Source organism: Leuciscus leuciscus (genome assembly GCF_965113295.1).
Source record: "Leuciscus leuciscus genome assembly, chromosome: 13".
NCBI lineage: Eukaryota > Metazoa > Chordata > Actinopteri > Cypriniformes > Leuciscidae > Leuciscus > Leuciscus leuciscus.
Window position 1 is genome coordinate 42,265,469 of NC_138737.1, and position 12,956 is coordinate 42,278,424.

The 12,956-nt window shown below is 46.4% G+C and overlaps 1 protein-coding gene across 1 annotated transcript in view; it reads right to left on the minus strand.

Annotated features, from left to right (window-relative positions):
- cacna2d3a (calcium channel, voltage-dependent, alpha 2/delta subunit 3a) overlaps positions 1-12,956 on the minus strand; it is a 152,512-nt gene that overhangs the window by 67,265 nt on the left and 72,291 nt on the right. The window contains exons 14-15 of the mRNA XM_082187438.1: positions 4,890-4,961; positions 4,517-4,597 (exon numbers count right to left, since the gene is read on the minus strand). Of these exons, the coding sequence (XP_082043564.1) occupies positions 4,517-4,597; positions 4,890-4,961 (153 nt within the window). The remainder of the gene's footprint in view (positions 1-4,516; positions 4,598-4,889; positions 4,962-12,956) is intronic.

A 12,956-nucleotide genomic window follows, 5' to 3' on the forward strand; every position in this document is an offset into this window, starting at 1 on the left:
TGACATGCGATCTGACCAATCAAATTCCACCATTTTTGTGCGACAAAGCAGTCAGAAGAGTTATTGATTAACTTCGGTGGATTTGAACTTGGCTTTAACTGAGGCAATCTGTCACGACACATTAAAGAGCCAAAAAACGGTAGGCCTATTTTGTTTTGACTGACCAAATTTGAAAGGTTGAGACTATGTTTCATATTAAATATTACCTGCTCGGTCCTGTCTGTCAGCGCGTTGTCAGTGTCCTCTATTTTTCACTGCTTGAGATCATGTTCAGAATACAATTACATATAAGGTTATATTTCAGCACTTCGCGAATGGACAGCGACTTCTCGCGCATTCATGTTAAGTGCATTTTTGGGAAACGCGCGTGGAATTGCGGCGAGCGTTCGTTAACTTGCACATAGAGAACGCTCTTAAGAGCTAAGATACATCGTTATCGTGAAACCCGTCCCTGGTCTCCGCACTAGCCTAACTGAAAACTATGAAAGCCGTGTGACCGGCCAACCGGTAAAAAAGAAAAGAAAAAATACATTAAAGAAACTATTCCCTCTGATTTTGTTTCATTAATAAAGTTTGACTAATCGCAGCAGTCTCGCATTCGTTTAGAGCTCGTGTGAATTTTAAGTATAAAATGAAGTTAACGAACAACCTCGTTCCATCAGGAAACGTCACATGAATTTCACTGCGCTTTATGAAGAGTTTTTCTTTTGCGTGAAGAAGCCGTTCGCCGGAGATGTGTTAAAAGATTCATTCATGCACACAAGAAAGTGCGGCCTAATTTACTCTCTTACCTTTGTTCTTTGATTAACATTAATGACACTCCATCTGACACGCGTCCCATTTTCTCACAAATCTCTACATTAATTTATGATATTATTTAAATCATTTGCTCTTATGAGGACACTCGACAAAATGGACATTTTGGCATCATTTGTGTGTGTTATGTTTTGTTCAAGGCCGAAAAGAGAACTCGATACTGACGCGCGTCTTTTCCGTGTGTGTGTGTGTAATAGGCAGGACTTACAGCGCGGTCTCTTGTTTTGTCGCGCTTGAATGGTTGAGCGTGATCATACAACGCTAGTCAACTGGTGACAGAAAATACGGATACTGCGTAATTGCTTTTAAAAAAATTGTTTGCGGTGCTGTGGTGGGCAAGATGAAACCGGTGTTGCGACTGAACACCGTGTAACACCGGTAACACCGACTATCGTGCCAAGCCTACTTGAAACCAGCATTTTCATAGGAAATATGTCAAGCACAGGAAGGAAAACGCCTCGGTTACGACTGTAACCTCGGTTCCCTGAAGAGGGAACGAGCGTTGCGTCGAAATTGACGCTATGGGAACGCTTTGCGTGATGACGTCTTGAAGCACATGTAAAATCAGTCCAATGGTGTGGCGGAACGTCAGAGGCGGGTGACGAGCGTTAACCAGGAAGCACCAGGAAGCTATAAAAGCCGGCCCGAAACAGAAAACGAAAGTTTCGTAAAGTCTGAAGTCGCGCTGACAGGCATGAAGGAGATATGGCAAGGCGACGCAACGCTCGTTCCCTCTGCAGGGAACCGAGGTTACAGTCGTAACCGAGGCGTTCCCTTTCAAGGGAACTCGCGTTGCGTCGAAATTGACGCTATGGGAACGTCTATACCAACGCCTCCATAGCTACAAATGTCTGTCCTGTGTGTAATCATGTGAGCAGCACTAAGAAGACAAAACCTGAGACCCTGGAGTAGAGTCTAGGTCTAAAGAGTAGAACCTGACGAAGGTGTGCGGTAAGGACCAGCCTGCCGCATCACAAACGTCCTGTAAAGATACTCCTGATATAAGGGCCTTAGAGGCCGCCATACTCCTAGTAGAGTGCGACCGGACAGCCCAAGGAGAAGGCTGCCCAGCCGCCTCATAAGCAAGTGAGATAGCCTCAACCACCCACTTGCTCATCCTTTGCTTAGACACTGGACCTCCTTTGTTAGGGGAGCAATTGTCACTTTTCCGCCACAGGGCAGCTCTGTGGACATACGCGTCTAACGCCCGAACAGGGCAAAGCAAATTATTCGCCTCCTGGTCCGATTTCGAAAGGGAGGAGGACCTCCAAGTGCCACGAGGGAAACGAGATACCAAAGGGGTCTTTCCCCACAGACATTCCACCCAAAGGACTGTGGTAAGCACCTACGGCCGCCACATAAACCTTTAAAGTGGACGGGGTCAGACCTGCAGTGAACCGGTCCTGCAGGAACTCCAGAACTGTACCAATTGGGCAGTTGACTGGATCCAACCGACGGTCACTACACAAAGAGGTGAATACTCTCCAGTTCAGGGCATAAAGTTTCCTCATGGAGGGAGCTCTGGACTGTAGAATGGTCTCAACAACCTCAGTTGAGAGACCTGACTCTATGAGCTGGGCCCCCTCAGAGGCCAAGCCCACAGGTTCCACAGTTCTGGTCGGGGGTGAGAAATCGAGCCCCCTGCTTGGGACAGAAGGTCCCTCCTGACGGGTAGCTCCAGAGGAGGCCCGTCGAGGAGGGACACAAGATCGGGAAACCATACTCTGCCCGGCCAGCGCGGGGCTATAAGAAGCAGGCAAACCCGGTCCCTGCGAACTCTTTCCAGAACTCCCGGGAGCAGAGCAACTGGGGGAAAGGCGTACAGACGTAGCCTCGGCCACGTCTGTACCATAGCATCCAGTCCCAGAGGAGCTGGATGCGTGAGGGAGAACCAAAGTGGACAGTGAGACGTCTCTCGAGACGCAAACGGATCCACTTATAATTTCCATATCAGCTCCACCACCTCGGGGGTGGAGCCACCATTCCCCGGGCCTCGGCCCCTGTCTCGACAGAGTGTCTGCTCCTATATTCTGGACCCCGGGGATGTAGACTGCCTTGAGTGACAGCAACTTCCCCTGGGACCACAAGAGGATATGGCGTGCCAGCGCAAACCCCCTTGATATAGGCGACTACCGACGTGTTGTCCGTATGTACTACACATGGTGTCCCCTGAGACCTGTGATAAAGTTCCTCAGAGCCCGGAAGACAGCTAACATCTCTAGGCTATAGAATGCCAGGAACGATGATGGTCTTCCCACAGACCTTGAGATGAGCGACCCTCAGGATCGCTCCCCAACCCGTGAGGGAAGCATCCGTCGTTAGCAGTTTGCGACGACAAGGAGCTCCCAGCACTGGGCCCTGGGACAGGAACCAAGGTTTCTTCCACATAACCAAGGCACGTAGGCATCACCGCGTGACCTTGATTGTGCGAAATGGGTTGCCCCTCGGGGAAAAACCCTCTGGTCCTGAGCCACCACTGCAGGGGCCTCATGTGCAGCAGCCCAAAAGGTATCCCGTTGGAAGCTGCTGCCATGAGACCCAACAGTCTCTGGAACCTCGGTGTGGAGATCGGGGAAAAACGGAAGGCTTCTGCGCTGAGGCTGTGCACGAGATGGCAGGAAACGTTCGTCGAGCTTGCTTTTCGAACGAGCGCCCTGCCTATCTTCTGGCCACTCAATAGATAATCGCTCGACAGCTCTAGTGATAACATCAAGCAATTCTTCAAACGCATGAGACTGAGGTGGCGAATCCTCAGACTCAGCGTCAATACTAACAACGTCCAACTCCTCAGAGCTGGACAATTGCAGTATTGGTGCCTCCATCGGGGGGGAAGAAACCGCAACGCGTGCTTCCACACCCTGATGAGAGGCACTGGATCTATCAGAAGGAGGCTGAGATAAGGCAGAGCCCGTCTCAACATCCACTGATAAATCCATTTGCGAACCCCAGGTCTGTGATTGCCGCCGTGCCTCGGCAGCGGCGGGACCAGAGCCCTGGGGAACGCGATCGGGATTGAACCGAGCCAAGCGGGATCGGAGCGTACGCAATAGAAGCGCGTCGCAATGCACACAGTCACCACCCTCGAGTGCTGACTGGGCATGCTCCTCTCCCAAACAAACAACACAAAGAGTGTGAGTATCACCTCCCGTTAAATAACGCGGGCAGGGATGGACACACACTCTAAACTGCTGCTTGCTCGCCATACTGAATATATATATATATGATATAGACAGACAACACCAAATATACAGACAGATTTCACACAGAGCGCAACTGAAGACTCAGAAAGCTTTCGTTTTCTGTTTCGGGCCGGCTTTTATAGCTTCCTGGTACGTGACGTCACCCGCCTCTGACGTTCCGCCACACCATTGGACTGATTTTACATGTGCTTCAAGACGTCATCACGCAAAGCGTTCCCATAGCGTCAATTTCGACGCAACGCGAGTTCCCTTGAAAGGGAACTGCAGAAGTCAAGCCATTTTGTCAACATGAAATGAAAATTGAATCCATTTATTTAGTTAATACACATTACTGGTCTTTTCAATTAACCAGGGCACATCATTCTAGAGAAAAAAAAGTTTGTCTTTGTATTCTTTTGTTTATAGATGCATATAACACTGGTGCTAGAAACATACTCAACAGGGTTCTAATAAATGTAGAACAATTAGAATAATATAATAATTAAAGGTTGTTTGCGTACCTTGTATTTGGGGATAGCCTTCAGTATTTCAGACACTGGAACATCTGTGCCAACCACTCCAAGAAGAATTCCTTTATTTCTCTTAAAACAATGAACATGGGTGTGTTAGGGACATCTTTTTTTTTTCTTTTTTACATTGGCATTATTTCCTCTGTCTAGTACAGGGGTGCCCAATCCTGTTCCTGGAGATCTACCTACGAGCAGAGTTCAGATCCGACACACTTGTCTGTAATTATCAAGTGCTCCTGAAGAACTTGGCAGGAAGGTAGATCTCCAGGAACAGGATTAGTTCTAGTATGATAAGCGTTATACGGACAGATTCATACTGACTGAATAACCACTGGTTAACATTACAGAATGTTACATCACTCACGGTCTCGTTCTTGGTGCTGAACACAGGCATGGCCACAGTAGTCATGAGCACAGGACCCTGAGCATGTTCCAGCTATACAAATGGACAACAACACATAGTGGTGGATGAATACCATTTGACTTTTCAAACTGACTTTTCATTAGTTTTTACAAAAAGTGAAATCCACTGTTACAGGTCTAACTTGCTGCTGTCTCCAGATGAAAAACTTGTGACACTAAAAGTATACTTCCCAATATAAACCAATCACAAATCAAGATAGGACATTCAGTAATTAATGACTTAAACATCTCTCTGCTCCTCACAAAGCTATCATGTGATTTAAAAAAAAAATAGAATAAGCAGTTAATTGTCTTGCATTAATGTTAATGGTTTGTTGTCTTTCTAGTTGTTGGTGTTCATTAAAAATATTGTTATTTCATTCATTCTGCATCGTCTTTTGGATTATACTACACACCTAAACCGTGACAGAACACGAGACCTAGATCAGTTTATAACAGCAAAAGGATTTAAAACAATGGATATACCTGCTCCTCCTGCTGGAGCAGAAGGGATTGCTCCCTCGAGGATCACAGGAGGGACTTTCTAGATCTGACGGGCCTCACCCACTATCTCAATGCTCGTTATGCATATTCTGTAACACCAGACTCAATGAGCGGTCGAAGGCACATCTGTCCATGGATGGTCCTCCAAGGAGCTTTGCCAAGTATGTGGAGTGGGTGCTTGTAAGGTGCGAGTCAGCCTCACTCCGGACCCAGAGCCCAGCCAGCCTCAGCTATGCTGGCCACGGAAGAAAAGCCAGAGCCCACAGCTGACTCAGAGCCCAAGCCCCCCATAAAGATAGGGCCAGAGCAATTACCAAAGGCCATGCCATCTTGGAGCCCGGGCCCATCATGGACTCTGTTCAGGTGTGTGAGCCGGCATCAGCATCTGTCATCCAGGGCATATTAGTGGAGTTTGTCGGAATGGATTGGAGCCCTGCCCACACTCCCTTCACTGAGGAAATATTTGCTGGTCTACAGTCTCCGCTGGTTCTGTCCAGTTCCAAGCAGTCTTTATCTCTGCTGGTTCAACCCAGTTCCAAGTTACCTTCGTCGCCGCTGCTTAAGCCCAGTTACAAGTCGTCTTCATTGTCATTAAATCAAACTAACACCATGTCTCTTTTGTCATCCAGCACCAAGTCTCCGTCTTCGAGAACTGTCTCACCAAACCTCCCTCTCCCTCCTCCTCTGCCAAAGCCATTCCGTTCCTCTGCCTCACCTCCACTGTCTCCCCCCCCGGCTCCTCCTTCGGTGGTTTCACCCAGCTGCTTGAATCCGCCTGTGGCTTCCCAGTCATCAGCTCCACCTTGGCCTGTGGATCCCTCAGCTTCACCATGTTCTGTCATCCCTCAGGCTACGCAGGGGTCCCTCGTCTCTCTGCCTCTACTTTTAAGCTCTTAGTTTTCCTCATTTCTTGCGTTAACGTTAATGGTTGTCTTTCTAATTTTTGGTGTTCATTAAAAGTATTGTTATTTCATTCATTCTGCGTCACACATCTCGCCTGTTGGATATTAAGCAACAGGAGTGTATTCATAAGTGCTTGGAAGCTGCCACGTGCTGAATGTACTATGTCCAGATTTTATTCATACTGCATGCCTTCATATTTTATAGGAAATACTTAAGTAATTTCGTTATCAAATGTGGTATCAACTAATTAAACACATCAGAGCCAGCTTAAAAATGTCTTCTATACTACTTATCTTGTTTACTGAACATGTCTTTTCTATTTGTTTATCTAGATGTTCTGAGTTATGTGGTGAACAGCACAATCCAGGGCCCAGTTTATGGCCCTCTCTCTCCATAACAGTGGACAAAGGTTTGATGCATTTTGATTGGATCTTGGTGGACTAACACAAACAAACTGTCCAACTCTATCAGATAAAGATGCTAGGACAACAGCAGAAACCTCTTATAGGGCAAGAAGATAACCTCTGGTACCAAGCCCAGGAAAGACAGAACTCTCTGGCCTGTGAATGCCATAAAAACTCCCTAGGACCTCAGCAGCAGTGGGTGAAAGGAAGAGAGATCACAATGATCCACACAAATCCATTTAACCATGTTTGGAAACCTTAAAACTGATGTAAACGTCACACATCCATTTCATACTTATTCAGAGAATAAGTATTCTCGGTGACAGCTATTTGTAATGTAACATCTTACACAAATTCAGCTGTTAATGCACAAATGAATGAATGCATGACAGTTCAATCTTTTTCCATCTTGTTTGGTCTCTATTTGTTTAGAATATTGCCAAACGTATTCTGGTGGTGGTTTGGAAAGTGAGAAATGCAATGGTACACTTTAAAAACTTATAACTGTGTGCTTTATGTAAATGAGTTCCACAGGGGAAAGAAGGGTGGGCCACACTCTGATGCCAGCAGCCAATCACAGCACTGGAATGGAGAAGTGCCAAATTGCAATCTCCTCGTCATCGGAAAGGGATAAAGGTGCCTTTCAACAGACACCCCTTGTTCTGAGTCTCAGGCCTGTAATGGGAGAGACATTAACAGATACACCAAGTTCTGAGTCTGTCCTGTATGGTAATAGACAGAAACAGATAAATAGCATTCTCAGTACCGGCCTGAAAGGCTGAGAGTGTAACAGATACGACCAGGTTCTTAGCCTCCAGTCTGTGAGGAAAGAGACACTGACAAGCGCTACGTTCAGAGTCTTCATCCAGAGAGACAATAACAGATGCAGCACGTTCCAAGTCTCCATGCCAGAGAGACAAAAGCGGATCGACCACGTTCTGAGTGTCTGGCCCAGAGAGGTAGAAGACAAACAGAGACATTTGCAAAAAGGTTAAGCTCAGCAGAGCAAACCTGCACTTCAAAGTTCGTTCATCTGCGTGTTCCAGATTAAGGACTTGCTACACCTACTTCAGGGCCTCATCTGTGTGTTCCAGATTTTAGGACCCATTGGTGCTCCAGGAGATCAGCATCCCACGGATCTTTGTGTTCAAGGCTGTTGAACCGGATTCAGTCTCCTTTCCCCGCTGCATTGTCATCCAGCACAACCAGTGGAAGTTGTCACCGCCATTGGCCCGCTCACTCGACCACGTGGAGCGGAAATATCACTTTACCAAGCCTCTTTTCAGAGACCTTGGCAGTATATAATTTTCTAATTTACATCAAAGGTAATGTAATAATCTTTCATTTATTTGTTTGATGCATAAAGTTCTTCAACTTTTTTGTTTAAAGTCCCCCTGTTATCAATAATTGTATCCCTTAAAACTCATCTTTGATCAACAAAATTACATATTTAAGCATTTTTTCCTTAATACTCAGCAATGGTGTCGACTTATGAATTTACTCATGGTTTCTCTTAAAGCATATTAAAAACACCACATAGACATATAAACAACATTAAAAGCTGGATTTGAGTACCGATCTCTACATGACTTAGCGTCCTTGGATTGGCGAAAGTAAAATCACTACATTTATTCATGTAACCATTATTTGTTAAGATTTTTCTTTCATTGTAATAACCACTAATTTGTTTAGTTAGTTTTAGTCAGCTTATTTTTTTTTTGCATTATTATAGACCCAACTGTACTAGACTCTTAGTGCCACTGAGTGGGGATTTCACCTGGAAACGACCTAGGGCAGTGTATTTCAGGTTCTGTAAACACCATCTAGCCAAGACCCTTTCGTTGCTTGACCCTTTAAAAAAAAATTCAGCTGCCCTAAAAATGTGTGATGAACTTACATCCTTAAAATCTTATGATTCTGTGCTCACCCTTCACATTCGCTTAAAAGATCTAAATGCATCTAAAAACATCTAAATACAGTATCTTTTAAAGACATAACATTAAATACATTTGCATAAAATGCTGTTCTTATATTATGTGGGCTCCTCTTAGATTGATCATGTGTTTTTAAATTAGACAGATGTATAATGTGTATGTTATAAGTAACTTTAACACAAAATACATTTTCCAGAAGGAACACTGCACCAATAAATAGTCTACATAATCAATACTCTACGGATAACTTCAGATGAATAATGCAAAATCTGTGAAATTCTCTGAAATAAACGGGTAATGACTCCCTGAACGCAGGACTCATGTGCACTGTGTGATGATGTGAGCTGATGCTCAGGTGTGGATGGATGTGGCTCAGCTGCCAGAGACTGAAGAAGAGCTTCATCATCTGCATCTAAATCAGAAACGTCACAGCCGACTTCTCCCTGATGGCAGCAACACACATGCATATGCACGATTCATGCACAACTGCACATTCACAAACACTCATTTGATGAATTCATGATCTGTAAAAAAAAGTCACAAACATACATTCTCACAAGAAGTCTGAAGTGGGGCAATGAGCTACGGATCAGATAAACAGCTTAAACTGTGCTATATATGTCCTTCCCTTATTTACTCTGCTCTCTCACTGTCTCTGCGGGAGTAAATGGGCTATAAAATGATGAATGATCATGCTGGCTTGTGTTGAAAACAATAGCTCAGACTCAGAGAACCCTACACACACTCAGAGCCTCATCCAAACACTCACGCTAAGAGTGAGAGTGAATAAAACACTAGTCATCAGATATGTCACTGAAGCCCTTCTGGATCATATGGTTCTGGACCGATGCTTAATATGCATTTAAAACAGAGCCGTTTCATGGCCTTTATCAGAGATGACCAGCCAGTGAAAAATAAGTGTGCTTAGTTGTATTGAATGTGCAGTTGTTGTGTACTTCAAATCTTAAATGTGTATTTAAGAAAAACTGTACATGCAGATAATAAAATATTAAAGGGCCCCTATTATGCTATTTTAAAGTCTCCTAATGTTGTTGTGGAGTCTCCTACAACAGGTTTACATGCATCAAAGGTAAAAAAAAACTGTTTAATTTCCTCATAATATACATTTGCACATCACCACATTTTCAATGATTCTCAAACGACTCATCAGATGAATCAATCTCTCTAAATCCCGCCTTTCCGTGAGCTACCCTGCTCTGATTGGCCAGACAGCTCAGTCAGATGTGATTGGTTTACCGCGTACAGCACGTCGAAAACAAAACCGCCCATTGCCATAACAACGTCAGCTCTGCTTGTCCTGAGGCTTCCTACACCGTAAACTAAACACAGTAACGAACAATGACGTCGATTTGACCATATCAATGCGAGCGCGAGTCCGATGATGAAACACTGGAAGAACTAGTTATTCAACCCGAACCTCCATCAGGACGACTCGAGCAGGACTCAGTGTTTCTCAGTGAATCCGAACCTCCATCAGGACGACTCGAGCAGGACTCAGTGTTTCTCAGTGAACCCGAACCTCCATCAGGACGACTCGAGCAGGACTCAGTGTTTCTCAGTGACCCCGAACCTCCATCAGGACGACTCCAGCAGGACTCAGTGTTTCTCAGTGAACCCGAACCTCCATCAGGACGACTCCAGCAGGACTCAGTGTTTCTCAGTGACCCCGAACCTCCATCAGGACGACTCCAGCAGGACTCAGTGTTTCTCAGTGAACCCGAACCTCCATCAGGACGACTCCAGCAGGACTCAGTGTTTCTCAGTGAACCCGAACCTCCATCAGGGCGACTCCAGCAGGACTCAGTGTTTCTCAGTGAACCCGAACCTCCATCAGGACGACTCGAGCAGGACTCAGTGTTTCTCAGTGAATCCGAACCTGCATCAGGACGACTCGAGCAGGACTCAGTGTTTCTCAGTGACCCCGAACCTCCATCAGGACGACTCCAGCAGGACTCAGTGTTTCTCAGTGAACCCGAACCTCCATCAGGACGACTCGAGCAGGACTCAGTGTTTCTCAGTGAACCCGAACCTCCATCAGGGCGACTCCAGCAGGACTCAGTGTTTCTCAGTGAACCCGAACCTCCATCAGGGCGACTCCAGCAGGACTCAGTGTTTCTCAGTGAACCCGAACCTCCATCAGGACGACTCCAGCAGGACTCAGTGTTTCTCAGTGAACCCGAACCTCCATCAGGACGACTCCAGCAGGACTCAGTGTTTCTCAGTGAACCCGAACCTCCATCAGGACGACTCCAGCAGGACTCAGTGTTTCTCAGTGACCCCGAACCTCCATCAGGACGACTCCAGCAGGACTCAGTGTTTCTCAGTGAACCCGAACCTCCATCAGGACGACTCCAGCAGGACTCAGTGTTTCTCAGTGAACCCGAACCTCCATCAGGACGACTCCAGCAGGACTCAGTGTTTCTCAGTGACCCCGAACCTCCATCAGGACGACTCCAGCAGGACTCAGTGTTTCTCAGTGAACCCGAACCTCCATCAGGATGACTCCAGCAGGACTCAGTGTTTCTCAGTGAACCCGAACCTCCATCAGGGCGACTCCAGCAGGACTCAGTGTTTCTCAGTGAACCCGAACCTCCATCAGGACGACTCGAGCAGGACTCAGTGTTTCTCAGTGAACCCGAACCTCCATCAGGGCGACTCCAGCAGGACTCAGTGTTTCTCAGTGAACCCGAACCTCCATCAGGACGACTCCAGCAGGACTCAGTGTTTCTCAGTGAACCCAAACCTCCATCAGGGCGACTCCAGCAGGACTCAGTGTTTCTCAGTGAACCCGAACCTCCATCAGGGCGACTCCAGCAGGACTCAGTGTTTCTCAATGAACCCGAACCTCCATCAGGACGACTCCAGCAGGACTCAGTGTTTCTCAGTGAACCCGAACCTCCATCAGGACGACTCCAGCAGGACTCAGTGTTTCTCAGTGAACCCGAACCTCCATCAGGACGACTCCAGCAGGACTCAGTGTTTCTCAGTGAACCCGAACCTCCATCAGGACGACTCGAGCAGGACTCAGTGTTTCTCAGTGAACCCGAACCTCCATCAGGGCGACTCCAGCAGGACTCAGTGTTTCTCAATGAACCAGAACCTCCATCAGGACGACTCCAGCAGGACTCAGTGTTTCTCAGTGAACCCGAACCTCCATCAGGACGACTCCAGCAGGACTCAGTGTTTCTCAGTGACCCCGAACCTCCATCAGGACGACTCGAGCAGGACTCAGTGTTTCTCAGTGAACCCGAACCTCCATCAGGACGACTCGAGCAGGACTCAGTGTTTCTCAGTGAACCCGAACCTCCATCAGGGCGACTCCAGCAGGACTCAGTGTTTCTCAGTGAACCCGAACCTCCATCAGGGCGACTCCAGCAGGACTCAGTGTTTCTCAATGAACCAGAACCTCCATCAGGACGACTCCAGCAGGACTCAGTGTTTCTCAGTGAACCCGAACCTCCATCAGGACGACTCGAGCAGGACTCAGTGTTTCTCAGTGAACCCGAACCTAGCGTGAATGACTGATGTAATATAAACGTTGGTAAAACAGATCTTGCTCCATGCTTAATCTTTACTCAAACTAGTGAGAACGACAGACGATCTGCATTAATAGACACAGTTACAGGTAATCGTGGCCCACAGCTGATCAGCAAAAACATTTCAGTAAGACAGTGATAACGTGAGTTAGCCAGTTAGCAGGAGACCTACACAATATACAACTCAAAACTAAGTATTTTGAACACCATCTTTCAAGAGCAAGAGTTTGTGAATCCTGCATTGAACTCCGAGATTTGAGAAGCAGTCGTCAGTGAAATAAAGGGAACACAGAAAGAGTTTAGGATTATACTGCTGTGATACCGTGGTAAAGATGAACTTTAACCTCTGATTCTCCACATGCTCGTCCTTGGGCAGTGAAAACACTGGCTTTACCTTCACATTATAGAGCACAGTGTCTCCTGGACATGATGCTCTCCAGTGTCCACAGGAATCAGCTGCTGGTTTGAGTTTTCCCGGGTGTCTGCGCGCACTATAAGTGGGCGGGCAATATGCTAATGTGTCATCTTGACGTAACAACGAAACGGCTTATGACTCGTTTGAAAATCGATTCATTTCATTGACTCAGAGTCGACTCTTACTTTTGAAAGATAATAACTTTATATACGGTGCACTTTCAGATTTAAAACTTTGCAGGATGTTTTCATTCACTCAGAGCTGTGTTACACACTACATGAAAGCTCATTTTCAAAAATCCATAATAGGGAC